The sequence below is a fragment of the Anopheles darlingi genome, chromosome 3 (genome assembly GCF_943734745.1).
Source record: "Anopheles darlingi chromosome 3, idAnoDarlMG_H_01, whole genome shotgun sequence".
NCBI classification, from domain to species: Eukaryota; Metazoa; Arthropoda; class Insecta; order Diptera; family Culicidae; genus Anopheles; species Anopheles darlingi.
In genome coordinates, this window is record NC_064875.1 from 58,720,657 (window position 1) to 58,733,350 (window position 12,694).

The 12,694-nt window shown below is 49.4% G+C and overlaps 2 protein-coding genes across 2 annotated transcripts in view; both read left to right on the plus strand.

Annotated features, from left to right (window-relative positions):
• The first annotated feature begins 364 nt into the window (after positions 1 to 364).
• The window catches only part of LOC125957887 (neurocalcin homolog), a 99,998-nt gene continuing 87,668 nt past the window's right edge, over positions 365 to 12,694 (plus strand). The window contains exon 1 of the mRNA XM_049690911.1: positions 365 to 860. The gene's annotated coding sequence lies outside the window, so the exon portion shown is untranslated. The remainder of the gene's footprint in view (positions 861 to 12,694) is intronic.
• The window catches only part of LOC125957885 (neuronal calcium sensor 2), a 72,166-nt gene continuing 65,209 nt past the window's right edge, over positions 5,738 to 12,694 (plus strand). Inside the window, exon 1 of the mRNA XM_049690903.1 lies at positions 5,738 to 6,321. Coding sequence (XP_049546860.1) covers positions 6,178 to 6,321 — 144 coding nt within the window. The 5' untranslated portion in view covers positions 5,738 to 6,177. The remainder of the gene's footprint in view (positions 6,322 to 12,694) is intronic.

Here is a 12,694-nt window from a genome sequence, read left to right on the forward strand (position 1 = left end):
TCGGCGCAGAGCACGTCCGCGACGTCGTCGGTGGTGCGTGAAGAAAGTGAACGGCAGGTGGAGGAGGCGGCTGGGGTGGCGTGGTGGTGGTGGTACACACCTTACAGATTCTCGCGCAAAGTGCGTCTGCAACCACGAAACACTCCCTCCCCCCCACTCCCACCGAGAAGGACGGCTATTTGGAACCGTTCCACGGAACAGGCTTTTATCGTGGGGCGGTTTTTTTTTTCGTCGAGCAAAAATAGCAACAAAACGGTTTTATCCATAATTTTTCCACTTTCTTCGCTTTCGTCCTGTGAATGTGTGTGTGTGTGTGCGCGTGTTTTTTTGGTGCCAGTGCAGAGAAGGTTGATTGATCCGTGAAAAAGCGTAGTGCAAGTAACACACTTCCGGTGCCGCGCAAGCATCCTCTTCCTGACCAGTGAAGAGAGAGAGAGAGAGAGAGAGAGAGATAGCGAGAGAGCGAGTAATATTTGGAGTGTATTTTCCGGCACACAGATCCCGGCAGTGCCTGTGTGTGTGTGTACCTCGTTAACCGGTCGGTACCGGTTTTTGGGGACCGTGCGTGGTGTGTGCGCGAAACCGTCGTCGTCACCGTCGCCATCGTCGTTGTCGTTTGTTTCCGGGCGCGAAAGTAGTGTTCGTCTCTCGTCCACGTGCGTCTCGTTCGCCACCGCCTACTACCAGTGCCGTGACATCGATATCCAGTCGGAGACAAACTGCGGGACCGCGAAACTCGTTTACTACCATCATCATCATCATCAACAGAGTTGATGATCGTTGATTTGGTTCCCGCGGGTGTCTCATCGTTCTAGTACCCGGTGCGTGGGAATGCATACTTGAAGAGCAGCGAGTGCAGCGTAAGTTATTGTCATTGTTGTGGGTAGAGGTACAGGAGGACCGAGGGATCCCAGGTCCCCCATCAAACATAGAAGGTGCATTGACGCATTGGTTACTCTGATCCATCGTTGGGCACCGTGCGTTCTATTATCCCCAAACCTGCTTCGATTGCAGGAAAATCAAAAACACGATTCGATCAATGCCTCATGATCGATCAACGAATGATCGAAGATATTCGATTCTTTCTTGTCCTCCACCGAAAACGGATCGCTCCTCCGGTGGTGCGATTGGGCGCGATGCGTTCGTAACGGTGCAACTGCAATGCAATTTTGCTGCATCGCTGCACACGGCGGATCACAACAGCAGCAACGGCGGGGGGAATTATGGTCCAAATTTAGATCCGTCCACCGTCCGTAGTAGAGGGGCCCTTTCAACCTGCCCTCTTCCCCCTGTTAGTGACCGCGAGCGAGCGAACGAGCGAGCACACTATCGAAATGCCAAAATGTCAACCGAGGAAATTTTCGCTCGATTCTATAATTATCGAGGAAAAATTCGTGCTTTTCCGTGGCCACCGCCGTTCCCGGTGGGGTCGACACTCTGTGTGTCGGTGTGTGCGAGCCCCCCGGGTACCAGGTAGAGCGCTCTTCTGTGTCACAGGCCACCATCATCACCATCGTCAGGGGTGTTGGTTGGTTGGTTGGTTGGTTGGTTGGATGATTCCGTTGTTTTGTGCCAGTGTACCTCGCGACTCGCAGCGACGACGACGGTACGAGCAATAATATCCCCTTCTGCCACCCACCCCAACCCACCCATCCACCGAGTGGTGTTGGTGACATGTCATGCCGGAGGCGGAAACAAGAAAAACGAAAACACCGAAAAGCAATATCCCAAAAATAAGATGAGGCACTGGTGCTGGCTAGAGAGAAAGAGTGAGAGAGAGAGAGAGAGAGAGAGAGCCACGGGGCCAACGGGGCCAACGGCGAGTGGTGGAAACAACGAGCATAGAGAAGGGAATATATTATATTAAATGGAAAGCGAAACTGTTCGCGAGGAGCAAATGTAGTAGTAGTAGCAGTAGCAGCAGCAGGAATGAGTGCGCGGGTCGCGCGAATGAATGAGAGAATGGTGCTGCTGCATCCACCTAGGCCAGGCCAGGCCAGGCCAGGGACACGATGGAGGCGCTAGCGGCCTACAATGTCTACCCGCGATCCGCACCACACCAAACAACATCCCCGGATTCGTCGGAACGATTCTGTTTTGCGCCCCCCCCGGGCTAACCATTTAATTCCGCGAAGGCATATCGGGCGCCGCGCGTGCTCGCACTTTTCGGCCGCGGCCGCCGCCGCCGCCACGACGGTGGCGCGTTCTTAAACATATTGCCCGAAGGAAGAGAGAAGAAGGAAAGGAGCAGAAGGAGATGTGCCTAGGAGTTGGCGCAGGAGTTGGTGGTGGAAAATGCTGTAGATAACGAGGATGCTACTAGGGGCGGGAATGGTAATTTGAGTTTCCCTTCACTCTTCGGCACTCTTCTCTGGCCTCTTCGCAAGCCTCGCGCCTCGCGCCTCGTCATTCGCGTCATTCGCGTCATGGACCTAGCTACCCCCCGGAGAACGTCACGGACCCAACGGAACGATGGTTTGGGGAGTAAAGGATAGGAACATGCCTATGGAAGGGGGGGAGGGGAGCGGACGTTGTATGTGCCGCCGCCGCTGCCGCCTCCGGAGTTTCGTAGTAAAATGTTATCAATTTCGGCGAACTCGAACTCGACAATTTGAACCCTTGGGCGCGCTTCTGTACCTTGTGTTTGTTCGAGCAAAGTCGGTAAAAGAAATGGCAAAAACAAACTAGAGAGAGAGAGAGAGAGAGAGAGAGAGAGAGAGAGAGAGAGAGAGAGAGAGAGAGAGAGAGAAAGAAAGAGAGAGAGAGAGGGGAAGAAATTGGCAAAAGAAAAACAGTAACACATTTGTTATAGACGTACGAGGATAATGAACAGGGAAGTAAGGATGATAATGAGATGATAATACGATACCATGTTGCGAAAAGTTGAAAAAAGAAAACGGGATGAAAAGATGAGAAGCGAAACAACACTGGCAATGATAAACAGGTTAAGGAATCACCTCGGAAAAGAAAATCAATTGAAAAACAGCAAAAAAAAACAGCTAAAACTGATCAAGCAAGAGGCGAAAAATACGATAAGAAATGTAACAGTCAATATGAAAGTTGCTAACGAAATCAAAAGCAAAGCGAATAAATCTTTCTGCGAGCAAAAGTAAAACAGAAAAGAGCAGCAAACCCCGGACAAAGCAACAAACAAAATGGTGCAGAAAAGGTGGAAAACGTGGATAGCACAACAACGGCACGCGCGCGCGCACACACACACACTAGTAAAGGCGCTCTGCGTTCGAACCAACAACCACAGAGCCGTGTCCGTTGGAGACCCCTGGCATCATCATAAAGCTCTCTGGAGGCTGGGCTAGGGTCGTCCGATGATAACAACAACGAACAGAAACGGGGGAAACTTGATGTTGTCTCACGACTAACCGTGGGGGTTTTCGAATGGTGGTGGGTCCTAGGATGAAGCCTAGGCCGCGTTTTACAGCCGGCGAAGGCCTGGATCGGGAGGGGGGGATAAGTTACCACCATCACCACCGCTGGACCGACGGTGCCCACGCTGTTGACGTTTCATTAGTACTTCGGGGGAGGCGAGAGGACTTCGAATCGGGTTAATGGGTTTCGGTCCGGGATAATTAGGTTCGTAAGTGGCCAAACACACACACACACACGCGCGCGCATGCGGTGCCTCGAGGGATGAGGGAGAGACCACTGGCTCTGGTCTTCAGAATGCCATATGGGATCCTTCAAATGGGAGTTCGCAAGCTGGTGGAACTAGTGTCTGGGTGGAATATTCCTTTGTGTACCGCATTCTGACCGGTAACCGGGAACTTCCAATCTGTTGTCTTCATAACAGCACCCGGCGAAGACGTCCTAGTCACGTGAATTTACATAGAAACGGACCACGGAACGGCGGATTTATTGGAAGATTGACGTCGCCGAAAACGTCTCAATCGATTGCTCGAGGTCAATCAAGATCCTGGATCATCATCTTGAAGAACTGGATGACGGCTAGTACGCACACACACACTAGACACGTAAATCACATCACGCGCCGCGCCTGAAGAGGGAATTGATTCCATACTCCAATGCCTTCTCTTCGTTCTCCTTTCCAGAGGAGTCCCTTATTCGGTCGCTCCAGTATCAATTGTGTGGTAGAGAGAGAGAGGTGGATTAGGTGCCCGGGATTTGTAGGCACACACACACACACACACACACACTCACCCGAACACCCACCGAGGACATATACCGCAATCACCATCCTGGCGGATAATCTGATATCGTCCCCTTCCCCTTTCCATGGCGAAGATCCTCACGGCGAGGCTTCCCCGGAAAATTTGGTCCCAAAAAACACCCTCAGTCCGATGCTCCGGATGCTGTCCTATCTTCGGGGTCCTCGTCCTCGTCCTCATCGGTCCTTTCATGCGCTAGGTCCGTCCCCCCTTCCTGGCCTAGTAAATGGTTTGATGACGACAACGGGGACGACGACGTCGACGACGACGACAACCGACGACGACCCCTCCAGTTAACATCAATAATCCGGCTCCAATCAGTGGCATTCTAATTCCGTATCTCTCCTTCCCCCGGTGGATGCGCACGGCGAGAGAATGCGACAAAAAACCCCCCGCAACTCCTTCCATATCTCTCTCTTTCTCTCTCTCTTTTTGGCTCTGGGACTATGTTCGTCACCTGCAGCCTTCGTCCAGCTATAGAAGGGCACCCGGGCGTTTTTCGAGGGCGGGTTTTCCCGTGCTTTTTTATTGATTGTCTTGGTCCATTTTCGGTCCCGGACAATCGAATGATGGTCACCAACCTTCACCTGAGCCAGGCCAGCGCAGCATTCAAGCACCAGCCACAAAATGCCATTAGTAACTTGGGGAGGGCAACTCCAACTTTCCACCGTTTGCCAAGACCGATCGATTGATCGGAGTTCCCCGTCCACCTGATGACGTGTGTGTGTGGGGCAGATTTAATAAAAAAAGGGACTTCAAATACTCAATCCGTGGGTGCCTTCAAATAGTTCCAGGAAGAGCGCACCCGAGGTTCCACAAGGATTGCAAAGGACTTACCCCGGACTCCCGGGACTCCTCGGCTCTCGCCCGGGGATAATTATTAGGTCAATTGGCCTGCCCCCTCTCCAGGTCCGGTGATGGAGTTGGTTAAAGAGTTCGCTAATTGCAATTGCTCCCTGCTTTCTCCGGTTTGCTTCGAGAGGCGCTCGAGAAGGAGAAGTTGACGTGACCCGGCTTCGACTTAATCAACTTTCGTTCGTTCTCCCGCCTTCATCGCCCGTTCGTCCGGCCAGCGGGATGAACGTGTGCGTGTGCCATTGCCGTCTAATTGCATTAAAGTGGCGGAATGCGTGGAGGAGGAGGAGGAGGAGGAGGCCACTGCTTGGCGAATGGTAAAGTTTGCCGAAGTTTTGTTGTGGATTAGCCCCCCTTATGTAGGTGCAAGTTTTGAGCGGCAGTGAGTTTTATCAATCCACATTTCTGCCCTCCTCGAGTGTGCCACAGAAAGGACACAGTGCTGCTGCAGTGCATCCAGTGGAGTCAATTCCGTTCGTGAAGGATGGGTATTGGCTGGCATCCAACAACACACGATGACGGCAGCGAGCCCCGGGATCAGTGATTTATGTGACATTGGGGCGGTGAGGCGGAGTCTTCTGCTGCTGCTGCATACTGCATCATCTGGTGTGTGTAGGTCTTGTATGTTGCTGACCGGAATCGGACCGGAGCAATAGTTCCGGATTTAATATTTCAAATAAGTTCCTCTGCCAGAGCACTCCATCGAATTGACGGCTAATAAGTCGATCGTCGACAGTATGATATGGAAGCAATTAAACTGGTTTCATCATGCCGTGGGATTGTGGCCTTTGCCGTTTGCTTTCCGTTTTCCACTCCGTTACACCGTTTACAACACCGTTTGTCTGATGCTTTGTCAGTGGAGAGGAGCGTTTGCTCGATATAGGATTCAGGATAGAGTGATGCACTGCAGCGAAGCGAAGTTGGGGAAAGTTAGGGAATTCCCTGCGGTAAGCTGGATGCGCCAGCCTCTGCCCGAGCCCCCCCGCACAGTGTAAACAAAAGTCAGGTCAGGTCACAAGCCGCGCCGGGTGGAAAAGGCAACGTCATGTCATGGGCGGGCATCTTGGAAAGTTTCTCGACGAAAACGAGGAGGCGGGAGGAACGATCGCGATCCCTCTTCTGCTCGTGTTCGTGATTTATGCTGCCGTCGTTTATGTTCGTCTATCGTCAAGTTTCGCCTGCCGCACATCGCCGCTACCAGTCATCCAGTCCATCCTGCCGTTCGTTCGTTCGTTCGTACGTGATCGTTATGCAGCAGATCGTCTTCTACCTTCAAGCACAGGTGAGTGGAATAGTTCTAAACATTGATGTGTTGTACATTTTTTTATTTCCTTTCCTCATTCTTACGATTTCAACTTTTCAACTACTCAACTTTTCAAATCGTTTCCTCCTCCTTTCGGCGGGTCCCGGGAGTATGGTTTTTGGTTTGATTTATGGTGTGTGAACCTGAAGGATGAGTACTATTAGTGTTTGAATACGTGTTTCTTCGCTAAACACACAGTGCAAAGCAGTTTTGACGTGGCGAGTAAACTGCGAGAGAATGGTTTTTTTGTTAATGTTGCGGTGTACAACAACCTGCCGATTGTTGATGTCTACTAGTTTCTAGGCCAACAAGTCGAAAATCTTCACTGACTAATCAGTCATTGCTAATCGTGTAGGGCATCTGGGCACTGTTTAATGTGTCGCCAATATTTTAGAGCTTATCTGCACACCGATAATATTACTTTTACAGAGAGCACTTCATAGGAATGTGTCGATCAGTAAGGGGGGTAATTTATTTTTTGTTTATCTGGTCTCAAATGATCAAAGTAGATCTTTTCTTGAACCGCTCAGCTGCTTTTTCACGATCCTTACACCATTAATACGATCATTTGGTATGTTTTTTAAGAGCATATTTGATTTAAAAAAATCATATTTAAAATGATTGAGTTTATTGATTACTCTTTTGGGTAAATTTCTTGGTCAAATACAGATGCTAAAGATTCCATTCGTATCTGAAGACGTTCTTGAATATGAAACACAATCCGCTTACAAATCCCTCGGTCGTCAAAATAGAAACAATAATTTCGTAGCGCCTTTTTATATGCACGACACTTGTTCAAACAGCGCCGCGAACACAGAGCGAACGCGTAGATTGGTTAGAACGAAAAAGATTAAGCTGAACCAAAGAATGGATAACCAAAGTTTCAGGCCACGTTGGCCACGGCGGCCTCGTGCTCTCTAGTGCGCACGCAGCGCTAAGCTCTATCAAGACATCGGGCGGACGGAAATCTAGTGCCGCAGCACGCAAAAAATATAAATCGTTTCACAATCGTTCCGTTTCGATTGGCTCTTGCAGACATTCTCTCAAACCCGCAAAGAAAGCCATTCGCCGCCATTTGAATGGCGCGACAGCCAGATCCAGTTAATGCTCCAAAAGGTTTAGATCCTCCTTCCTGTGCTCCTTCTGCCTATCGGATTTGGAGATATGTAAATTAATGCTGTTGAAACTGTTTTTTGCAACAACAACAACAAGGAGAAGAAAAAAACAAAAAGAATGATGAGACCAACAGACCCTCGCCCTCGAGTCTGGTAAAGATACACGCGGCGCTCTTGTTTGGAGGTGCTAGAACGTTCGTTCATCGTGGCCATGGTTTCGAGGCCCCACTTTCGAGGGAAGCTCGCTCCGCGAATGCTCTGCTCCGTTACACTCGAACTTCCACAGCCACGTTCCGTGTGCGGCGCACATTTCGTTTCGATCCATGGATTCCGGAGGGCGGGGAAAAACGGATTCATTGGCACGCCGGTCGGTCGGTCGGTCGGTTGGTCGGTTAGTTTCCATTCCATTTGCCTGTTTCATGGTTCTGCTTCCCTCTTTCTTTTACTCTCTCTCTGTTTCCGGCTACTGCCTGGGGGCCTAGGCTCTAGTAGTAATAGTAGCAAACTTTTGGACTGGTGCGTGTCGATTATCAAGATTACAAAAGCGCTCCCCCCACCGACGGTGGCTTCCACGACGGACGCTTTTATTTATTTCCTCGGGTTTTCTTTTTTGGTGGGGTCGCGGTTGGGGGGAAAAAGGAAAGGTTTTATGCTCTAAACTATGCTGCTTCCCGTCCAATGTGTTCCGCCTTAACACAAAACACGCATTCTCGTCGTCGGTCGGTCGGTCGGTTGGCTGTCGGTCGGTTTCCTCCGACACGAAAAATGAATGGAATGATGGTGAAGTCGTCGTCCGTTTTGATTAATGATTTGAAGTCCTTTGCTTGAGCTCCCTATGTATTAGTATGTGTGTGTGTTTGATAGTTTAATCCATCGTTCATTTCGGGGCTTTTCTCTCTCCACTTCCCTCCTTCCCTACCCTGTTTTTCGCTTAGCCTTTTCCGTCGATTAGCTTCCATGTGATATGGAAACCACACGAGATGTGATGATGAAGATTGTGGACCATGATGTTGATAGTAGTATGGTGGTGGTGCTAGTGGAATAAATTTGGACCCCTGTGCCCCCGGAACCTTCGAATTGACAGTTTTGTGTGAAACCAATCCGTTGGTTCTTGTTGTTTTTTTTTTGCAAATTCGATCTGCATTCCTCTCCTGGAGATGTGGTCCTTGCTGTCTGCCTTGTTTATGATGCAACCCACTACGGGCCGGATGGCATAATCTATAGTCTGATCCTTGCACTGACGATGCACAACAACCCGGCCACGACCTTCCATTCCGTTCGGAACAAACGGGAAAAAAAACGACGACCGAAGAGAGGAGGAACCCGGAGGAATCTAATAAACTGTGCTGACCATTCGTATTCTTCTTCTTCTGCTAACCGAACGCAGTGGTCGAACAACCTGTCACGGCCGGTTTGTTTTTGCAGAATGCTGCAGAATGTTGGCTCGTGTTGTTGGTGGCTCCGGAATTCCCCGAGAGAGACACACACACACACAGTCCGGTATTCCGATGAACTAACGGTATTCCGCACTGCTGCGCAGTGCGCTTCTAATTGAATGACAATTTCATTATCATGTGCAACACTCCATATCCGACCGTCGAGGAGAAGGAAGGCGTTTCGATGGCTAACCGAAAGTCAATTTTCGACGCAACTATCGAACTACTAGTCGAAGGCATAACTAACGGATGCCAATTCCGGGCGGGGAGACCACCTGTCAAACGATCCAATGACTCAGCAGCTACCAGCAGATACCAAGGTAACAGTAACAAGGCTGCTGCTGTACCCCGGGTTACTGTGTCGATCGGATTTTTGGGGCGCAAATCGAAATGTATACCACACATGTACTCTGCCTCCGGTGGTGATGGTGATGGTGGTTTGATTCCATTTTAATTGCTTGTCGCACCTGAGGCTTTCGTTTTGGCTGCCCCCAGGAGGGAGCAGACCAATATTTCCAAAAAGCTCTCTCTCGGTGGCATGAGGCCATCAGTTCCGGACGGACGGCAACTTTTGGGCAAGCCAATTATTATGTGGTGGTGCTGGATGTTGCACATAACGCATAATTATGCATTATTCTTCGGGGGGCAGTGCCGCGGACCGGACCGTCGAGTAAATTAATGTTGCTCGGTGCGGTCGGGACCATAACTCAACGAAATTAATCCTGACTTTTCCTGAAGCGTCGGTTGGCCAGGAGCCCGCAACTGCTGCTGATGCTGTGGCCAGGACCGGACCGAAAGTCAGTCCTCGGCCGATACTTCTGCTGCTTTGCTAAAGTATGGATCTGCTTCTCTGATTAAAATGCTCGTCAGGGGAGTTACAGTTGGCGTTTTGGACAGGGGATGGGAATGATTTTGTGGTGCTGAGTGGAATGTTTGTAACTTATTGCGTTTGCTGACCAAACCTCGGACTCGGACCGCTTTGCAGCTCGTAGGTATGCGCTGGTGTGTATGGTTTTCGACGTTTAATTAGAATATTATTCTCTCATTTGAAATTGTCCCCTCTGAGGAGAGAGAAAGAGACGGTTTTCCCCTGCGAAGCGACGACGCCCTTTTAGTTACTTCCATCAAAAACTGGTCCGGAACTGCGGAAGGTTAGCTACCACGTTTGGTCACGTCACGCCACGTACCAAACGAATCCGGAGGCATCATATATGCTGCGTATGTCTTTGTGCTTTCGCTGCGCTGACCTCTCGGTGGTCAGTGGCTGACCTCACATCCCGTGCCCGGATCCTGTAGGCTGCGCACGAATTGCATCATCTTGATTGTGGTGGCGCTCGTTGGCTGAAGGCCGATTCCGGCGTCGTTCTGCTTGATTGCTTATTTGCATAATTCTCGCCGTTTCCTGTTCCTTGCTTGCTGGCTCCGTACTCCTCCAATACACTCACACACACACGCGCACACAATCACACACGCACACGCAACATGCGGAAGTCTAGCAGAAAGGTGCGTTTGGTTTGCGCGAGAGGCCAATCTTGTGCCCACAGCAGAGAGGCCAAAGGAAACACGCGTTAGTGGACCGTTTGACCTTCTGTGGTTTTTCAGCCCGGAGCCAAGAAGTTGCGTCCAATGGCCGTACCACATTGTACGAGTAGCACACGTTGTGGCCACGAAGCGCACGCACGCACGCACGCACGCACGCACGCAAGCACGCAAACACGCACAGAGCGCGGTCGCAAAGGAAGGTGTATGATTTGCACAACAATTTGTGGCGCCAATTGGGACAATTTTAACAAAATAAATACCCCACCCCGTGCTCGCGCCTCACGATAACTAATAAACTACCTTTCGCAAGAGGGCGTTCGACATTGTAAATTATGAATTCATTTATGTATTGCAATGGAACGTGCCCGGGGAAGGGTGGGGTATGACTTTCATTGGAGAATATTTTTGCATTTTCCACTTAATGTAATCGTTGCACTGGGCATGAGTATGTGTGTGTGCCGGTGTGTGTGTGTTACTAAGCCTCGGCATAATCGTATTTTCACCCCGACCGGTAATCCAGCCAACATCACCTTTTTTTTGGGCGCCTGTATGCGCTTAGTCTGCTGTGTGTGTGTGTGTGCAGGCACATGCGTCGAGGGATGGTGGATGCTGGCCGCAAAAAGGACTGCGGGAAAATCCGAATCCTTTTTCTTTTTTACTTTTCATACCTTGGCAAAGCTTTCGCCTTGACTTGGTCTGCATAAGGTGCCGACTAGACGAGGCACTGGGACACACATACGCACATCCACACACACACATACGCTCTCTCTCTTTCGCTCTACACTTCTACAGCGAGAGCCATTTTGGCGTCAGTCAGTCAGTGGCGTACTGCGGGTCCTGTTCCTTAAGAACTTTCCCCGCGGCCACGCCCCGCCTCCCTTGGAAGGCAACACTTTTGACACATTCTCACGGGCGTCGCCATCGCCACCGCTCGTCCCGTACCCTTGCCCTGCCTTGGCAGGGCTCCAAATCGAACGAAAGTCGTCGTTCTTCGGCTTGGCGCGCACCTCAATGGTTGTGATGCTTTGAACATTTCGCCATTTCGGTTTCCCGTGGCTTCGTTCTTCTTTAGGGGCGGTATTACACACTGGCTTCTCGCAAGAAACTCGAGCCAGCAAAAAAGGAAGCCGAGAACGATGCTTAGACCCCCCAGTGGTGGCCAAGTGGTGGTCTAGTGTGGAGCATGTATCACGGACCAAGCCGGGATTCTTCATTAAACCGTGAAGGTCGCGTTCATGGTTGGGTTTTTTTCCATTCTTTAAAAAGTGTTGCAAATTATGTGCCACATACATATGCTGACTAGTACTTTGCGTGACTCATAGCCGCATAGAAAAGGGGCAAACTTGGCGTTTAATACCCGGAATAAGATATCGGAATTTGTATGATTGTTTGCTGGTTCTTGTTAATCGTTTCTAAATTTTTTGAACCAATTGTGATCGGTTAGTTTATCTCAAAATAGTGTATACTAATCGACTTCAAGACATTGTATCCTTTTTTATCCTATACATGTTTGTATAGATGGTATATGTGCATTTTAAATTTGGTGTTTTTGTAAGTCGAACAAATATTGTATATGTATTATTATAAATTATATTTTATACATGTTCGAAAGTTCAACAATAGTAGAATCATATAAAATGGTTACGAGGAAAGACTGAAATACTTTCTTATGTCTCGAAATCGTGCTTATGGAACTAAAAAGGTTTAGTTAGTAATATTCGTGATTGTGATTGATTCAATATTCGTATCTGGATTGAATAGAAACCATTTGGAGCAATCTTTCATGACTCTAGAATGCATCAGTGTATTTTCAAAGAATGTAAAACTTCAACCAGCACCTAGTTAACAATGATATCAACTGAATCTTCAGCTCTTGGAGTGCAAACTATCCTTTGGGGACTTCTCATGCCTATCAGACAAAGGTTATCTCCACTCAATTGCATGAAGCTACAAATACCTAAAAATATTTTCATTTTTCTCACCTACTCAAACCGTTCTTTCTATCAACTTTTCCCAAAAAAAAATCTGCAACCGCCAAAGATTGGCCACCACTGTCCCCGGAGACGGTTGCACGCGATGTGCCCTTTCACCACCCAAGGCTTTATTATGATTATTAGTATCTGGCCATAAAGACGTGGCACGCAGCAGTGTATGCTGCTGCTGCTGATGATGATGATGCTGCTGGTGGTGATGGTGTTGGAGTGATCATCCTTCCGAAGACGCATAAAGGGGGGTTCCTTCCTTCGCTTGCCTTCCATT